This window comes from Antennarius striatus, chromosome 2 (assembly GCF_040054535.1).
Source record: "Antennarius striatus isolate MH-2024 chromosome 2, ASM4005453v1, whole genome shotgun sequence".
In the NCBI taxonomy this organism is placed as follows: domain Eukaryota; kingdom Metazoa; phylum Chordata; class Actinopteri; order Lophiiformes; family Antennariidae; genus Antennarius; species Antennarius striatus.
The window spans coordinates 20,249,593-20,267,603 of record NC_090777.1 but is presented as its reverse complement, the minus strand read 5'-3'; the positions used below and the strand labels follow the sequence as shown (position 1 = coordinate 20,267,603).

The 18,011-nt window shown below is 42.7% G+C and overlaps 1 protein-coding gene across 2 annotated transcripts in view; it reads right to left on the bottom strand.

Annotated features, from left to right (window-relative positions):
• l1cama (L1 cell adhesion molecule, paralog a) overlaps window positions 1-18,011 on the bottom strand; it is a 38,984-nt gene that overhangs the window by 5,257 nt on the left and 15,716 nt on the right. The window contains exons 2-20 of one of the 2 annotated variants that reach the window (XM_068325076.1): window positions 12,720-12,990; window positions 11,498-11,512; window positions 9,736-9,838; window positions 8,983-9,185; window positions 7,834-7,956; window positions 7,478-7,648; window positions 6,614-6,728; window positions 6,146-6,330; window positions 5,532-5,663; window positions 5,311-5,457; window positions 5,102-5,213; window positions 4,409-4,569; window positions 4,159-4,318; window positions 2,842-2,966; window positions 2,615-2,716; window positions 1,555-1,752; window positions 1,398-1,468; window positions 1,079-1,304; window positions 858-973 (exon numbers count right to left, since the gene is read on the bottom strand). In XM_068325076.1, coding sequence (XP_068181177.1) covers window positions 858-973; window positions 1,079-1,304; window positions 1,398-1,468; window positions 1,555-1,752; window positions 2,615-2,716; window positions 2,842-2,966; window positions 4,159-4,318; window positions 4,409-4,569; window positions 5,102-5,213; window positions 5,311-5,457; window positions 5,532-5,663; window positions 6,146-6,330; window positions 6,614-6,728; window positions 7,478-7,648; window positions 7,834-7,956; window positions 8,983-9,185; window positions 9,736-9,838; window positions 11,498-11,512; window positions 12,720-12,849 — 2,595 coding nt within the window. In that variant the 5' untranslated portion in view covers window positions 12,850-12,990. The remainder of the gene's footprint in view (window positions 1-857; window positions 974-1,078; window positions 1,305-1,397; window positions 1,469-1,554; window positions 1,753-2,614; window positions 2,717-2,841; window positions 2,967-4,158; window positions 4,319-4,408; window positions 4,570-5,101; window positions 5,214-5,310; window positions 5,458-5,531; window positions 5,664-6,145; window positions 6,331-6,613; window positions 6,729-7,477; window positions 7,649-7,833; window positions 7,957-8,982; window positions 9,186-9,735; window positions 9,839-11,497; window positions 11,513-12,719; window positions 12,991-18,011) is intronic. The other variant, XM_068325085.1, reaches the window with a different exon arrangement.

The window sequence follows — 18,011 nt, the reverse complement described above, 5'->3', positions numbered from 1 at the left end:
CTAAAATAGTATAAAAGTGAAAATGTGACCTTGCCCTAGTTTTTCAAGGTCAAGGTTGTGATCTAATTTTCATCCCCTTGCCTCACTGAATATAACGCCTTTTGTTTCGTCTTTCTATCTTATCCAGTTCCTGAGATATGTGCAAAAATATATCAGGATAGAAAATATCTCAGACCATAGATCAAAGCTAGTGCTTTGAGTTAAGGTCTTACTCACACTGGCCTTCTCCCTCGTCTTTCTATCTTTTCCATTTCCTGAGTATATAAAAGTTGAAGTTTTACTTTAACCTAGTTTTCTCAAGGTCAAAGTCATCATCTCACTTTCATCCCCTTTGCTGGCCAAGTAATGTGCTTTTTGTTTCATTTTTCTACCTGCAACGTTTGTGAAAATATCTGGTGGACAGACGCACGGACGGATGAACGGACGACTACACAAACAATGACAATTACAATACATCACGGCTTCACAGTATGTAATTAGGACATTAACTTTGTTTTTGTCAAAGTTAAAGTAGCCTTAATTATTGCATTGTGGGAAATGTGGTTTTTGGTCAAAGCATGCTTTTGACCTATTTATTTTTAGACACTGAGCTTTTATGCTCTCGCTGGCCACATAAAATGATGTGGTTGGCCACATTGGGCCCCCAGGCCTTGAGTTGGACACGTGTTCTAATGTGTGATATATGTGACAGTGAGATAACCTTAAAAAGAAGGCTGCATTTTCACAACCTTAAAATTGAGGAGAACTGTGAAGGCCTTGTCAAGAATTTCCGTCTCTGAAACTAACATATCTATTATTCATGAGGACAGGGGCTGAACATTTTGAATGTAAAAGAAGAGGAGATACAGGATCAGTACCTTGTATCCCAAGAGGATTCCTCTGATGGTGTCTTTCTCCACAGGGGCCCAGGTCACCCTGATGGTGGTGCTGTTCAATATTACGATGCCTACATCCATTGGAGCCTCCAACGGAACTGAAATACAGATGAGAAGGTTTATTGTAACAAAGAATACCAATACTAGGGTAAGAAAAAGGTTTTGCTAAAAAAACAAAAACAAATTGTTGTTTTAAACTTTACCATCCTCTCCTGAGTAGCCAATAACAGGGTCTGCCTCAGGTCCTTCTCCCTTCTCATTGACAGCCTGGACTTTCATTTCGAAGGCAGAGAAGTTTCCAATGTCACTGACAATGAATGGTGGTGCAGTCGTGTAATTGGTGTTCCAGTTTGGCCCGCTCCCAACCACGCGCCTCCATTGTACCCGGTATTTAAAGTCAGGTCCATTGAAGTTACGTTTGGCCATTTCCTGAAGTAATGTGATCAGCAACAAAAAAAGGCACAAACTCTTTATGAACAAAATGCTCTTTTAGATGACAGTAAATTCAGGTGACAGATGTACCTCCCAGTTGATGACGAGGGTATCTGGTTCTGCGGACTCGCTCCTCACGTCTTCAGGATTATTATCTGGAGCTATGATTGGAAACAGGATCATTAAGTTGTTGTTTGGGATTCATTTTGAGAATTTTAATTAGGCGTTTCATAATTATGGCTCAAACCTTCAGCATCTGTGTTATGGATGTCAGATGGTTTGCTGGGGTCACTCTTTCCTACATCATTGATGGCAATGACCCGGAAATGGTAAGACATGTAGGGCCACAGATGAAGGTTAGCACGCTTCTTGTTGCCTCCTACTCTTTTCAGCTCTTCCCAACTCTTCTCCTTTGAGCCTTGGTCCTCAAACTCAATCACATACTCTACAGAAAGAGGGACAAAGACACAGGAGGCGATGTAAAAAGACAAGCGGTAAACAATGTGGACGCAATTGAAACAAGACAGTCACAGACTGCAACATCCTGCAACACCCTTGAATTCAAAATTTTACCCTGACCTACCTACATAGGTCAAAGATCAAAGCTAGTGCTCTGACCTACTTTCATAGATCAAAGCATTAGCTTTGATCCATGGTCTTACTCACACTGGCCTTCTCCCTCGTCCTTCTCTCTTATCCAGTTCCTGAGTGTACAAAAGTTGAAATTTGACCTTGACCCAGTTTTTTCAAGATCAAGGTCATCATCTAATTTTCATCCCCTTTGCCACCAGAGTATTGTGCTCTTTGTTTCATCTTTCTATCTGCAACGGTCGCAAAGATATTTGGTGGACATACTAACGGACAAACTAACGGACGAACGGACGAACACACAAACACTGACAATTACAATACATCACCGCTTTGAAGTGGGATATACTTAGAAATAAATCCTATGACGCTTTGAGCTTTACAAATATCTGGTGCTGCAGATCAAGTAATGAAAACTGACCAGCCTTTCATTTTACCAAAGTGAGATAAATGATAAGGGTTTGTTGCTCTGAGTGTAAGAGTTAGGCAAGATGAAAAATTATGTTTGTGTCCGTGTGTATAGGTGTGATTGTCAGTGTGTATCATCATTAAGTATACCAGCGCAAAACATCCAGAGAAAAACACAGTCTATGATTGAACAAAAGCAAAACAGGAAGAGTGGATCGCTATGTGTGTGTGTGTGCGTGTGCGTGTGTGTGTGTGTGTGTGTGTGTGTGTGTGTGTGTGTGTGTGTGTGTGTGTGTGTGTGTCTTATAAACCTAGCACAGGGCTGTTGTGGTCGTCTCCTGGAGTCCAGGTGAGGGTGACTGCACGATGTTTAGCTTCAGTGATCTGGAGGAGGGCAGGGGGGTCTGGGCGGTCTGAAGAGGACAACAGTAATATTACTGTAAAAAGTGGCTGAACGGCTTTTTATATATATTCCAAAGTTATGTCCACAATCGGACTGTTGTTTTGTCGTACATTACTGTATGTATGATGGTCTTACCACATAGAGTGAGTGTGCTGCTGGCTTCAGCCATGTCCACCTTGGTGATAACCTGACATGTGTACACGCCCTCATCATCTGGTCCCACATTTGCTATTATCAGGTCTGGTCCTTCAAATGTGTATCTGGAGAAATGTGGTGATTTTGTTAACCTTCTTTAGACGCCCTCACCTGAGATTCCCGATAGCAATTTTTGCCCAACATTACAAAAGTTGGGACACTGTAAAATGTTGATAAAGCAGAGTGTGACAATTCCTCATCTTTTTCCTATTCAGTTCAGTTGAAAAGATTGCAAAGATGGTGTATCTAAGGCTATACCTGACCAACTACCGAGACTGGGAAAATTGTTAAATGCTATAGTTTAAAATATTTTAAAATTAGTTTAAACAGTTTAGCTGCAAAAGCTCCTCAGGGTAGATGACTTTCAATTACATTTTCTCTGGAGAATGTATTCTCTGAAGATTTTCTGAGAACAATTTTCTCATACCATCTGCTGCATACAATATCAATGATTGATTGAAATGGCAGCAGATGGTAGTAATATGATTGAGGATGAAAGTGGCATCTTCAAAACAAAGAGGAGTTCACTGCTTCATCAAAATCTCTATAGACAAACAGTCCAACAGTTTGAATACAATGTTTTTAATGTGCATTTTGATTAATTTACAGTCCATAATATCATCAGAAGATTCAGAAATCTGAGAATGTTAAGAGGCAAGTCATACTTCAGTGTGTGTACAGATTTCAAATAGGGGGTATTGACATATTTGACTTGCATATCTTTCATGTCTTTAGTATTAATACTGAAATGTACATGCAGGTTTTGGAACAGTATCTGTTGATGACCAGACGAAGACTTTTCCCACTGACTGCTTATTCTATCAATACAAAGCCATTTTCTGCTGCCTTACAACTGTTATGCTTCAGTAGAGAATAATTCAGGTTCTAAGACGGCCTGACTGTGGTCCAAACTATTAACTTGATGAAAAGGTGCAGTGTAAGATATTAGAAGACATAGAAGAACAGAATTCCACTTTTTCCTTTGAACTTCATGCTATTACATTTGGCTAACAAGGATTTCCAATTCATTGTATTCTGTTTTTACTGATTATTACATACTGTCCTAAGTTTTATTTGTTTTTCTACAGGACACGGATACAATATAGTAGATAACTATTGTTTCATTGGACAAAGAAGCCTGATTATTCAGCGTAAAAAAAACACAACAAACAAATTATAAAAATGTAATCCCCGTCACTAATTTCTGTCATAATCCTGACTACCGTCAGTTCCCCAGTGTATTGAAATTTGACTTACTTTTCATCAATGGGGGATTCAATGAGCTTCTGATTGTTCTTTCTCCACAGAATGAGAGGAGAGACAATTTTTGGGTCAACGACAGACAAGCAAGTAAAGATTGCTGTCTTCCCAGGCTGTACTTTTAGAGCCTGTGGAGGCGACAGGATCACTGTCCTGTCTGGAGATGAAAAGAGTGAGACATAAAGTGAGACAAACCACAAGAGATGTAAATAGCATCAGCTGCTGAGGGACATGGTGTCTCACTCACTGAGCACTTCCAGCTCGGCCTTGACAGAGAGGTTGTAGTTCTGTACAGAGCAGAAGTAGATGCCTGCATCGTCGTGGGTTACGTTTGAGATTTCCAGTCCCCCACTAGTGAGAAAATTAACTCTGGGATCAGCCAGAAGGGAGGAAGTGGCACTGCTCTCCCTGGGAAAGGCATAACACACACACACACACACACACACACACACACACACACACACACACACACACACACACACACACACACACACACACACACACACACACACACACACACACACACACACACACACACACACACACACACACACACACACACAAAGAGAGAGAGAGAGAGAGAGAGAGAGAGAGAGAGAGAGAGAGAGAGAGAGAGAGAGAGAGAGAGAAAGTGAGAGAAATTTGTGTCACCTATCAAAAAGGAAATATTTTCCACACCAGCATGTGCTGATGAAGTCACCCATTCATCTTCCCTTCTATTTTACCAAAAAATGAACAAAGCCTGTTTGAGTATCTGCCAAAACAGCCCAGCATCCAGTTGATAATTTATGCATATTAAAACCACCTACATAAAAATATCACATTTGTGAATTTTTTTTCTGTGAAAATATGCCAGAAAACCCACTAGAATACTGCGGATAATACCATACAATGCAATGCAAAACACAATGAAATGAGAGCAGGTGGTAATGTGTCTCACCATACGACGCTGGGTTTAGGAGAACCAAAGGTTTCACATTCTAGCAAAGCTTTCTGTCCCTCTGCAAATGTGTAGCTATTCCCATCCTCAGTGAGGATCTGAGGAGGCAGCTCTGAAACAGTCAGACAGACAGAAGTGAGACACCTTGAGGTACACGCATGACTCACAAAAACACACAAAAAAATGACATGTACAAAGACAACAGTCACCTATGACATAGACATTAGCATTGGTGAGGATTGTCCCATGCTTGTTGGAGGCCTGGCACTGGTAGACAGCAGTGTCTGCAAAATTGACATCTGCTAGGATGAGAGATTTGCTCGCTGTCAGAGTACGTCTGGGGTCCTTTTCTATTTCTGTGAAGACACAAATGAAGATGTTCAAGTTTACGTATTGAGCTTCGTATTTGAAGGCATGTCCGTGTACTGACCTGAGAAGGGGATCCCATTGATCGTCCACCTGATGGTAGGGGTGGGGATCCCATCTGCTTGGCAGTCTATCTTGACAGTCTCACCTGGAGCGTACAACTGATTGACTGGACCATTAGTCCAGTAAGGAGCCGCTAGAAAAGAACAAACATATTAAATTACATACAGTACAAGAAAAATCAATAAGATCGGTCATACTGGAAAAGTCTCCCTGTTCATTTTCAGGGCAGGCAATTTTACTATTCACAAAATCAGCCTGACACAGTTCCATAATGTCTTCTTTGTTATATAAAAGTGTAAGTCATTCAGCATCACCTGGATATGTCATCTCATACTCGGAGAAAAATTACTTTACAGAAAACTGCAAACAATGGTACAAGATTTCTGCATGAGCTTTCCAGATGGGACTATTAACTCCGCAAGGATCTAAAAAAACCACTGTCTGACTGCATCACCGGAAGTGCAGGACTTTGAGATAACATTTCAAATAAATATGATGTCTCTGTATTTGTGACTTCCCTTCTGGCTGATGCTTTTCATCTGACCCTAGTGGAGTGGCCTAATTTTATGGAAGTGTATTTCAAGATTGCTTGAGTGCGGGGCGCGTGAAACACACCTTCCACAGTCACAGTGTAAGTGTGTACAGCCTTCCCTTGGAAGTTATCAGCTATACACTGGTATTCACCCCCGTCGCTCTCAGAGATATTAGTGAAGCGCAGGCGGCGGTCAAACATATCTTTAGTGGTCCGAGATTCAGAAAGCTCGCCGTCTTTCCTCAGCCACGTCACACTGGGAGTTGGACTGAAGAGGAGAAGATGGGGAGGACATGTTATAATAGGAATGGAGAGGAAAGAAGGGATGGATGAAGGGATGAAACAGAAGGAACAGAGAGGAGAGTCATGCAGCAAGACACAGAGTTGGGGAGAGACAGGAAATGATGGATAATGGATTGAAGAGGGTGCAGGGAAAGAGGAGGAGGGGGGAGAGACGAATGAGAGGCAGGTAAGATTGATTAGAAGGAGCAGATCGAGTCTTCTGATTGATAGGGTAAGTACGACACACGTATGAGAACAAAGGGACTCACAGGCCTTGGACTATGCACTCAAGCTCAAGAGTCTGGCCCCTCAGAGTGTGGTAAGTGCTGTGGAGTCCAGTAGGTCTCATCATGTGGGGCCTTCTGTTCCGCAGCACCGAGTTGGCTGGAGAAAGAGAGACAAACAAAGAGGGACGGGGGAAAGAGTCATACATATGGATGGGTAATTTACAAATTGCTGTGCTGCTGACAAAGCAGCTACTATGTTGACTCTGACAAACACCAACTTTCCAAAAACATGAGCCATGGAACTGTATGGAGAGGACGCTTCTTTTCCAGCTGCTTATTATTTTACACACACATACAGAGAGGTCTTGTGTTAACATGGGCTCATCTTCGTGACCTCTGGTTGGACCACAGATGCTGTCAGCCACATCTCAGTGTGAGCTGCATCTCATTACCACTGGACTGAGGAGGTGATGGGCCCCCTGCTGGCTCTGGGGCCGTCCAGTGGATACGGTACTGCTTCGGTTAGCACAACATACCACCACATGGGGAGAATTGACTTTGGTTTAACTGTGGGCCTCGGTGCTTCTCAACATGCTGACTATTATTACACTGCAGGTGTCGATTTGATATACAGACCAATAAAGTGTTCTTCTTACAAGAATACATCTTAGATGAAGGAAACTCACATTCAGTCTGTCCAGAACACATGAAAGGAGAGATAGGTCCTGAAATTTCTTTTTGAATTTACATATGTTGTTGTATTAATTCATATTAGCCTGCACCGCCTACAGATCATTATATATGTTAGTGCTGTCATTCGCTGTTGACACTTGATTTCTTTCAAATGTGAATAAGTAAGCCCAAAAAAAAGTTCAGATTATTGTAGAGGCAAAAAGTCAAACTCACAGGGATTGACAGTCAGAGTGATGGGTTCCTTAGCCAGAATGGTGCGTGTTGTCAGGTACTGGACATTGCAGGTGTAGTCATCCCTGCTGTCTTCAGTTGTCACATGGGCAAAGTATAAGTTTCCATCCTTCCCAACAACCACTCTGTCACTTAGCTGGATATGATGCAGACCTACAGGGAGAAAGAAAAAAAAAAAGACGTTATTTAAAAATCCAGACACAGATTAATGAAGAATATGTTATGTTGGAGAAAAAAATGTGAACTACCTCTATGAAGTGATAGAAACGATGGATAGACTAATAGGTTGCAGATGTATTGAGGCAAAAGGAATAATGTAGTAGAGGTAATGTACTCACGCCAGTCCATCCAGTGAATGATGGGCTGCATCGAGCTCTCTGGGGGGTTACACTTCAGAACAATGCTGCTTCCCTCCTCGGCCTTCATGTTCATTTTTTTCTCTTTTTGCTGGGATGGGGGAGCTGAGGATGGGACGGAAAAGAAAAACACACACTCGTGTGAAAAGGCATGAGATGTGTGTCGCACATGAACCACCTGTGCATGTGTTTGCTGATGTGTTTTTCCTTCCTGATGCAATCCACATCACACGTCAGCGTAAACACACAATGCTGTGTAGGACAGTTATTTAAATGTTTGTCCATTTTAGCAACTTTCAAGATTGAAAATTTTGCCGTTCAGAGAAGACGCCAGGTTATCTTTAGTCCTACTCCCAACCCCCGTCACACACGCACTGGAGTTACCAACGAGTGTTTTACATGACATCAACTCAAGGGTGTTTCTGGGGAAACAGTTGTCAGGGAAACTGAAGGAAGGAGGTCGCCCAGGAGAGCTCCACTTTCACAGGTGGACAGATGCGTTCTCTTTACTTTTGTCCAGGTGTGTGTGTGTGTGTGTGTGTGTGTGTGTGTGTGTGTGTGTGTGTGTGTGTGTGTGTGTGTGTGTGTGTGTGTGTGTGTGTGTGTGTATGTATGTATGTATGTATGCGTGTGTGTGTGTGTACCTAAATATATGCTAATTATCTTGTTATTGCATCTGATTATGCTCTGAGTGGCAGAACTAGGAGCTCTAGGTGTAAGCCTCCATCTGCTAACAAATGAGCTACATAATAATTGGGGCAGAGAAAAGGTGGGCACTTCCCCCAGCTTTGTAAAACGCTATTATTGGTAATAAAACCGACAACAAGACTCACTTCTAATGTGGACCTTGAAGGCATTCATAGGAGAACTAACATTGAAAGTGATGTCTATGAAAGATATGCAGTCCCTCTAATCTCCTGTAGCTTGTTTGAAAATGTCTGACATGATGTTTGACCGGTTTGATTCTGTTTCAAACACTGTGATCGCCTCTCTGATAAGTTATTACAAGTTATTACAAATCAGCAAATATTCACTGAGCATGACGGACTTTAATAATATTTAAACATCAAACTTTAATGACCCCCTCTCAGCACTGGTCAGCGGTTGCTTTAGGATTAAGCATTTTCTCACCATCGATGCTGAGTGTGACCTCGTTGGATACGGCCGTCCCCAGCTCGTTGGACGCGTAGCATACATATTTTCCTTTGTACTGCTTCAAGGTGTCCATGGTATTACTGAGTGTGAAGAATGCTGATGAGCCAGGGTGTTCAGAAACCTTCAGCTCAGGATCGTTGCCCGGATCAAACTCCATCCCATCCTTTGTCCAGCGGAAGCTTGAGCAAAGAACAAAATAAAAGCAGTCATTTTGATGTTCACTGACATATGATAGTCAAGAATTAAGTTTCCTCTCATTGGAAAAGCTATTTTTAGCAAATGCAAGATGTATTCACATGTCAGTGAATTAAAGGACACAAGTGGATTACTTAAATATTGCAGCTGCTCGCTCCAGCGGGACTAGAGGTGTTGCATGACTGTGATATCCATCTCTTCAATGGCATTTACATTAGCTTTCCACTTACAGCAGGTGAGACATTGTGATAAAGATTTTTGGAGGGCTTAATGACATTTATCCCTCGCTAAGATCAGGCCCCTGATTGAAAAATTGTGCTCTCATGTAATGGTAATATGTAGATGTCAGTAGAACAAGGAAAGAGAAGGTCACTGTTCTCACTTGTCTGAAAAAAGATCACTGTGGTGAGACTCCCCCTGAAGACGAGCATCTTCACACTGACTGTGTGCGTGTGTGTGTGCGTGTGTGTGTGTGTGTGTGTGTGTGTGTGTGTGTGTGTGTACGTGTGTGTGTGTGTGTTTGAACTGACTCACATGGGTGGAGGGTTGCCAGTGGCTTCGCAGCTCATGACAAGATCTTCAACGCTGAAGACGGTGACGGACTCTGGCTGTGTTGTAATCACTGGAGGCCTCTTGACTGCAAGGGACAAACACAGAGTTACTGCAGGCACAAAGCTTTGCTGTTACACACCTGCATGGTCTAAACGGATGAGAGCACAGGCACACACTTACAGTCTTCTTTAGTCCTGGATACTATTAGCCGTAGTAACTCTAGCTATGACGTAAATATATAATCCCCTCTTGTGACACATCTGTGTGACTATTGGTAGGTGTTTAGAAGATGCCAGTCATTTTAATACAGTAGTTCAACAGCTACCAATAAGTGTATTCAGTTCATATCACTTAGAATTACTCCCCAGAGAAAGAGATGAAAAGTAGGCCAGGAAAAACAGTGAGAGTAACAGAGCAGGTAGAGAAAATGGGCTGAGATGAGAGGAAATGGATAAAGCGTAAGTAAAAGGTTCATGTGCAACCGAGTGAGGCCGAAAGGAAGAGAGGGAGGAGATCCGTCTGTGGGGAAATGAAGCAGGGATTTTAAAGAAGAAGAAAAGAAATGACCACCAATCTCTCCCTCTCTGCCTCTCTCTCTCTCTCTCTCACACACACACACACACACACACACACACACACACACACACACACACACACACACACACACACACACACACACACACACACACACACACACACACACACACACACACACACACACACACACACACACACACACACACACAAACACACTGTCCATAACAGCCATAAAGCATGAAGCCTACATAACAGACCTATAAAAACCAACAGGCTAGGATTTGGTGTGACCACTGTATCGACCCAGTGTGTCTGATTCCTCCTCGTAATGTACGATGGCTGCTGTATTTTTATGTTCTGCTTTTCAATATTTATAGAGTGGAATCTATATACAGTATTTCTTGCCATTGATTTTCTATACCAGAGGTTACAACTTAAATCTTATCAGTACAGTCTTTATTAATGGAGAGACACAAAATCAAGGATGAATTAATATTATGTAGATAAGTGGGTAAAGGAGGACACAGGACAGTGGTGGAGAGTGTAGTGAAGTGTATATGCAAAGCAGTGCATAAAACATAGCCCAGAGGAAAAAAAACAAATAATAGGTGGATTCACAGAGGTCAAGAACGAGACCTAAAAGGAGAGCGGGGGAATTTAAAGACAAAATTCCAAGTGATGAAGGAAATAACGCCATTTCCAGAGCTGATCACACTGAGGAAGCTCCAGGCTCTGCTCCCATCACTCGTGGAGCGGGAAGAGAGGAGCCGGTGCTTATTGTTTTAGCTCCTCTTTTTTCCTCCATGCTTTTGATCTGACAGCCCTGCTGCCTCCTTTCAGACAGCAGCTCCTCTCACTTCCTCCACCCTGCTCCGAGCAGCACCCCAACCACTGGGTGCAAGCAATGCTACAAACACGCCCACACACAGAAAAGGGCACACAAGACTGGACAAAAGATAACAAACACAAATGCATGCTTCCTTACAAACATATCAGCATGGCAAAAGAGGATTCAATCCAATCACACACAAGAATAATGCTCGGAGTTCTCTTGAAGGCCATTTATTTCAGTGTGGCATAGTGCACAGGACATTTATTGCATGCTTGATGAAAATAAACCTCTCTGACATCATCATAGTGTTGACCATAAATGTAGCTAGCATCTGCATTAAGACAGGTTGACGTCAATAAAGTTAAAACCACTTACGATCACTTATGTAGTCTGTTAGTCCACAGCAGCACAGAGGAAGCAACAGGGGAAAGATTTAGTCGATAGATAGAAAGATAGATAGATAGATAGATAGATAGATAGATAGATAGATAGATAGATAGATAGATAGATAGATAGATAGATAGATAGATAGATAGATAGATAGATAGATAGATAGATAGATAGATAGATAGATAGATAGATAGATAGATAGATAGATAGATATTTCACACATAATATGAACAATTATGGATGCTAATGCCTTGTAATATCTGTTGTAATAGGGTGACCTTCTTGATCCGGACTCAAACAGATTTCCTTTATTGATCCTGATGTCTTTCTCAGTAATTCTCATTGATGAGAAATAGGCTGGTTCATTGAAAGGCAGGGGATACCTTGACCTTTTTTAATCTTTGACCTGCTGCTTGCTTTTCCTCATCATCATTCTCTCTGCATCCTCCTTGGCCCTCTCACGCCCATGTCACCTCAACCTTTAGGAAATTACGTTGGAAATTTATTGCATCTCATCAGCATTTGCAGTTTACTTGTGTGTGTGCAGAAGCAGTGTGGGCGGTGAAAGACTGACTCACTGCAAGTAGTCTTAGATAGAGTAAACAACAGAGGCAGCGGTGGAAATAATATTTGCTTTCTCTCTTTCTTTCTTTCTCTCTCTCTTCCTCCAATGGAGCTCTGTGCAGGCCGGCAGCTGAGATGAAGATCAATTTCCCTTCAGGGCCACAAGCTCAGCTGTATTTCTAATTCTCATATATTACATGGGGGGAGGAAGGAATGAAAGTGAATGAGAAAGAACCTGGCTGGACTTTCGTTGTATAATTCAATTGCTGATTGAATTACTCTGCAATCAGATTCTGTTATGCACCAAGGCAACCAGATCAATAATGGTACTTATCAATGCAGCATGAGGGATCAGTTACAAAGTAATTAGACACACCACAGACACCGATGAGTGCTAACCAAAGAAACCTCAGACTGTGTAGTATTTCAAGCATAATAGCGCAATCCAACCACGGTTGCTGAGCAAACACTTGTTCACTCTGCTCATTTGCACTAATTAATGATGAGTGATGCTGATGAAAGATAATTATTAGCATGCTTTGAAGAACCAACAGTGTAATTAAAACAACAGACAGATCTTTGAACTGGATGGAAGCGTTCATCTGCCATTGTTATGAATATTGTGATTCAAATCTGTACTCACAGTTGGAAGGTATGTGTATGGCTGCTTGGCTGGGCTGGTCAGAGAGGGTGAGGAGGAGGAGGAGGAAAGGGAGGAGGCGGGAGGAGGACTGCCTCCTACTGCCAGGCTGCTGTCGCTGCAGGTGAGACATTGCTCAATGTCCCATCCAAGTACCACCTGCTCACGCAAATGCACAAACACACTCCAGCAAGGTTACTGTGGGTGTGTTTTCTTTGCTCTCTCTCTCTTTTGCTGTCTTCTTTAGGTCAGAGACCACCAACTGGTCTTTTCTCTGAAAGATAAAAGAGGGTGGAAGGGGGAGGGGGCAAGAGAAACAAAAAGGGAGGGGCAAACAGGAGGCCATGTGTCAGAATGGGAGAAAAATTAGACTGCACCATGTGGTCAGACCTATACACGGATCATGACATGGAGTTAACACGCCAATCATAGGCCAGCAGTCACGCATCCCAACAGAACACCAGTGATGCCTATCAATACACCTGTTCCTGCAAAAAAAATTAAAAAAAAAAATTCTCCATTTGGTTAATTACATGACCAGTGGCCTGTATGGAAGGGCCAGTCAGCAGGACAGATGGAACGATAGCACAACAAGACGCTAAGCAGACCCTCCCAGTTCCCAGATGATCTGTGGACGGACAAATGATTGATGAAGTGTTAAATCAGATAACACACAAGACAGACAAACAAATAGTTGATAATTAGGTTGGCTGCTCACAGCTGTGTTGCACAAACTGAACATTTCATATTGTGCTTGGGCGCTGTTGCTGTGATAAGTGTGTGATAAAGATGCTATCAGTCATGGCGAGGGAGGTAAGCCACCCCTGCTAGCAGTCTATCCGCTCTCCATCTGTACACTTGGATTCGGTCCTCGCCATAACTTGCAGGCCATCCTTCCTGCAGGCACCATGTGGTGCATCCCACTGACTGTTTACACTAGTCAGTATCACAGAGACAGAGCTGTTACAGCACACCATGATTAGGAGACACGCGAGACAGAAAAAGGAAAATGGAGATAACAAAGAGAGATTGCATGTTTGGCAGGCCTGTTCTGATTGAAAGAGTCTTGGCTCTACACAGAGGAGTTTGTTGGCAGTGCCACATGATTGGTAACCTTGAAGAGTGAGGGAAGGTCAGTGATGAGAGGAGGTAAAGACGATGGAAAAGAGCGGAGGGTGAGAAGATGAAGGAGAGAACTGATTATCATCCGTTTACAAGTGGGTAATGGCTTAATAGCTGATGGTATTATGTTCACATCATTCTGTGAGCAATTCATTAATATCACAACAAAGGAAAATGAATATGTGAACTAATTATACCTTTTGAGCCAAATTAGATTAGATTAGAGACCAAACAGGAGTGGCGTCTTTAATGGCTCAGTTTAAGGTTCAGTGTTGTGCCAATGAGTTGCTTGTCTGATCAGGAGAATGGAACAGCAAGCACACCAGAAGGGGATGGAGGGGTGAAGGGTGTTGGAGGACTTTAAAAGGACAGGATGAGGAAAAATAGGTTTAAACAAGGAGTGGAGTGGGATGGGTAAAGGAGAGGGAGGGGAGAGACGGAGTGAAGGAGGGAGGGTGAGAGGTGATGGGACGAGTGGAGGGATGTGGCAGAAATGGAGGAGGATGGATGACAAAGGATGACATCTGTGAAGCTAATCTCATCCAACCATACACACACACACACACACACACACACACACACACACACACACACACACACACACACACACACACACACACACACACACACACACACACACACACACACACACACACACATAGAAGCTTTTCCAATCACCGTGAATTATTAGTTTCCTTCTGTCTTTACTTCAGACACTTCCTTTGCTTGTTAGTCTCTGGAGATGGGGGCCAATTAAAGTGATCCAGTCTTAAACCTGTTACTTTAAATCAGTGTAAGTGGGACATGACTGAAACGAGGTGTGTCAGAGTATATGCTATTCGTGCTAATGTGATCTTTTTTTGTGAATGTGTTCTAACGTGGGATATTCTCTGTCAGTACTCCCTCTGAAGAGACGGACGAAGAGCTGAGCGGCACAAGCAGGTCGCTGATTAACAGTGTGTCACATTTCAAACTGTCGTGCCGCCAGTCACCATTCGCCTTGGAAGTGTGCTGTACGTGCACAAGCGAGCGCATGGATACACCCATGGGAAGGAGTGGGCATACAAAGAAACCTGTAATGAATGGATAGACTGACAGAAAGGAAGGAGCAGAGACAGACCTGGAGAGGTCTGACAGGATACATCAGACAAATAAAAGGGCATGGTCCAGTGGGCTCCAGCCGGGAGTTAGGGAATAACTCAGTCATGGTGAGTAGCATCAGTAAACGGGAACACTATAATGGGTTGGGAGGGGTGTATAAATGGACAACTTGAGCAAAGGAACACAGGGGAAGAGGTAAGTGGTGTGGAAGGTTGCCATGTAATGAGTGTAACCCCCTACAAACATGCTGGTGGCACAAATTCATGAGACTCACACACTAATGTGCACACAACACACTTGTAGTCTGTGTGGAGGCGGTGACAGTCCATTATCACATGCGAAGGAGACGCGGACATACAAGAAGATTCCTGATTTCACTCGTCTGAGCTGTCAGAGATCCAATCTTTGCCATGTTACCCGCTTCGTTGGACAAGGTCAGAGGTCACGCCTGAGATTGCTGCTTACAACAGACCTAAAATGTCCCCTCACAGGGTTGCTGAGTGCTTTTAAAAATATTGCCACTGGATGCCAATAGTCATTAAATGACAAAGATTATAGTGTGAGCGACTTTGTATTGAGATTTGATTTCAGGGTGTGGCAATTTATTCTTTTCACAATAAAAGTCTGACTGCAGACAATTAGTGAACAGCGTGCCTCATGAAAAATAAGACAAAACAAACAAGAAGATTTTTGTGGCTACAGTATTTTAATTATTCATGATTTTTTTTCCACAAAAAATCATAAATTACCTCAACATTTTTGTACTCTGTTGTTACTTTTGTTATCATACGAAGAATTTAATTGCTGTACACCATTGTGATGTATACGCCCCTTGTCTTCCATTAGACAGAAAATTGCACCCTTTCATGTTCTGCAAAATCTAGTAATTAAAATCAAGTAGACATGTTGGGCATTGCCAAGGACTTTCTAGTGCTGAATTGGCTCTCCTAACCAAAGAGGAGGGGGGAAACACACGGAATCAAATCTCAAGGGTCAAATCATGTTCTGAGTTTCACAAATCTCTGGATCCTCATTGTGCAAACCGCCCACATGTACGTGAGAGACAATCGCTTCATATCCTCCTGTTTCCGTGTGAGGAGATGCTTTGTTACATGCAGCGTCGCAGTTTTTTCTTGCATCACAGTGAGTCATGCAAATATTAATCCTGAAAGCCTGTTTGTACTTTGATCAGGTGTTCTGCTCTACCTAATGTGTATGTGTGTGTGTGTGCGTGTGTGTGTGTGTGTGTGTGTGTGTGTGTGTGTGTGTGTGTGTGTGTGTGTGTGTGTGTGTGTGTGTGTGTGTGTGTGTGTGTGTGTGTGTGTGTGTGTGTGTTTGTGTATGCATGTTCAAACGTGTGCAAGTCTTGTGTCCTGTCATGCCTTGTTGTTAAATATTAACTACCTCCAGCTGTGAGGGACGTGTAGGGGGAGAGGATGTGGAACGGAAGGCAAGTGTGGGGGTAAAATGAACACATACCCCCTTTACCCCCTACTGTTTCCCTAGGGTTTGTCTATCTGGTGAAGCATTGAACTGAAAGGAGACAGAAGAAGGGTCAGAAGAAAAATGGAGCAGTTTAGACATTCATAAAACGGGTATTTACCAAAGACAAATACACAATAAGGCTTCACAGGTGAATGGCGGAGAGACATTATTAAGGGTCAACGGACAAAGAGAGCAGGCGGGGCTTTGAGAAAAAAGGTGATGCTGGTGGGGGGTAGATGATCAAGGATGCTCTAGAGTGAATAATTCATAGTAATACCCTTCCTGTCTGCAAAATTTGCCCCAAATCCACCAGATTCATAATTCATTTTCTTCCCTCACCATACATTTGGTTTGGTCCCAGACTGTTGCTGTCCAACTTCTATATACCTTCGCTCCCTCCCCTCTTCCTCTCTCTGGCAGGGTCATACTTAATGTATGAGCCTGTTGCAGTGAGACAAGTCTTAGACCCACTTTGTCACTACAGCAGAAAAATACCACAAATCATGTGAAATAATACTCATTGTCTTTTTCCACTCTGCTCTGCTAGTCAGGTTGTAACGCATCGCACGTGTGACTTTCATCATTCAGTGCAGTGAAGATAGCATTTCTCACAAGCCTTTTCTCAGAATGTTTCTATTTAGGACCCGAGTCTTATAATAGGAGCAGCCTGTGAATGATGGGTGCTCATTTTCCTGTCACCTTTTTATCAGTTCTCTCCTCTCTCAGCCTCTCGGGTAGCTGACACTAAAAGCTTTCTTCAATCCCCCTTCGATCACTTTTCACAGTACATTTCTCCTCTCCTTCTCCTCTGTCCATGTTCCTTACTATCTCTCTCCGTCAATTTAAGAATCTGCTTATGGAAGCATTCTGGCTCGGATAACGGAGAAGAAGCTGATTAATTCAGTATTTGTAAATTTAATGGAGAAGGGGCTTTTCAGCATGGTGGGAAGCCAATAATTACCTCATTCTGTTGCACTTTGTTTACTAGAGGTAGTAGCACGGGTTTTCAGGTAAATGCTTCATACTCAACGAGAATTAGACCTTTTCTTTAACCAATGTGCAGATGGCATTTTTATCAAGTCTAGTGTAATTATACACATGGCCATAACATAGCATTCCATTCAAACTAATATCAAATGAACCCTTTGTATTTTCCTCATATTCCAAGTGCCTGCAGCTCCACTGATGACCCCAACCCCTCCTCCTGTCAAGGGTCAGGAGTTAATATTGGAATGACATAAAGCTGGAGAAAATAAAGGTTGTCAGAAGAGCCATGAGGGCAGACAACTTGATCCACCCTCTCTCTCTCTCTCTCTCTGGTTGCCATGACAACAGGGTCTCCACACAGCATCTTACTGCAGTTATTCAAACATGGACACTTACGTTTTTGCAGTATTGCTGACACATACACACACATATATACACATAGACACATTTGCTGGTGCCACACACACACACACACACACACACACACACACACACACACACACACACACACACACACACACACACACACACACACACACACTCAGATGTTCATGTGTGAGCTCAAATACTTCATCTTCATCTCTATACTTCAGATGCTCA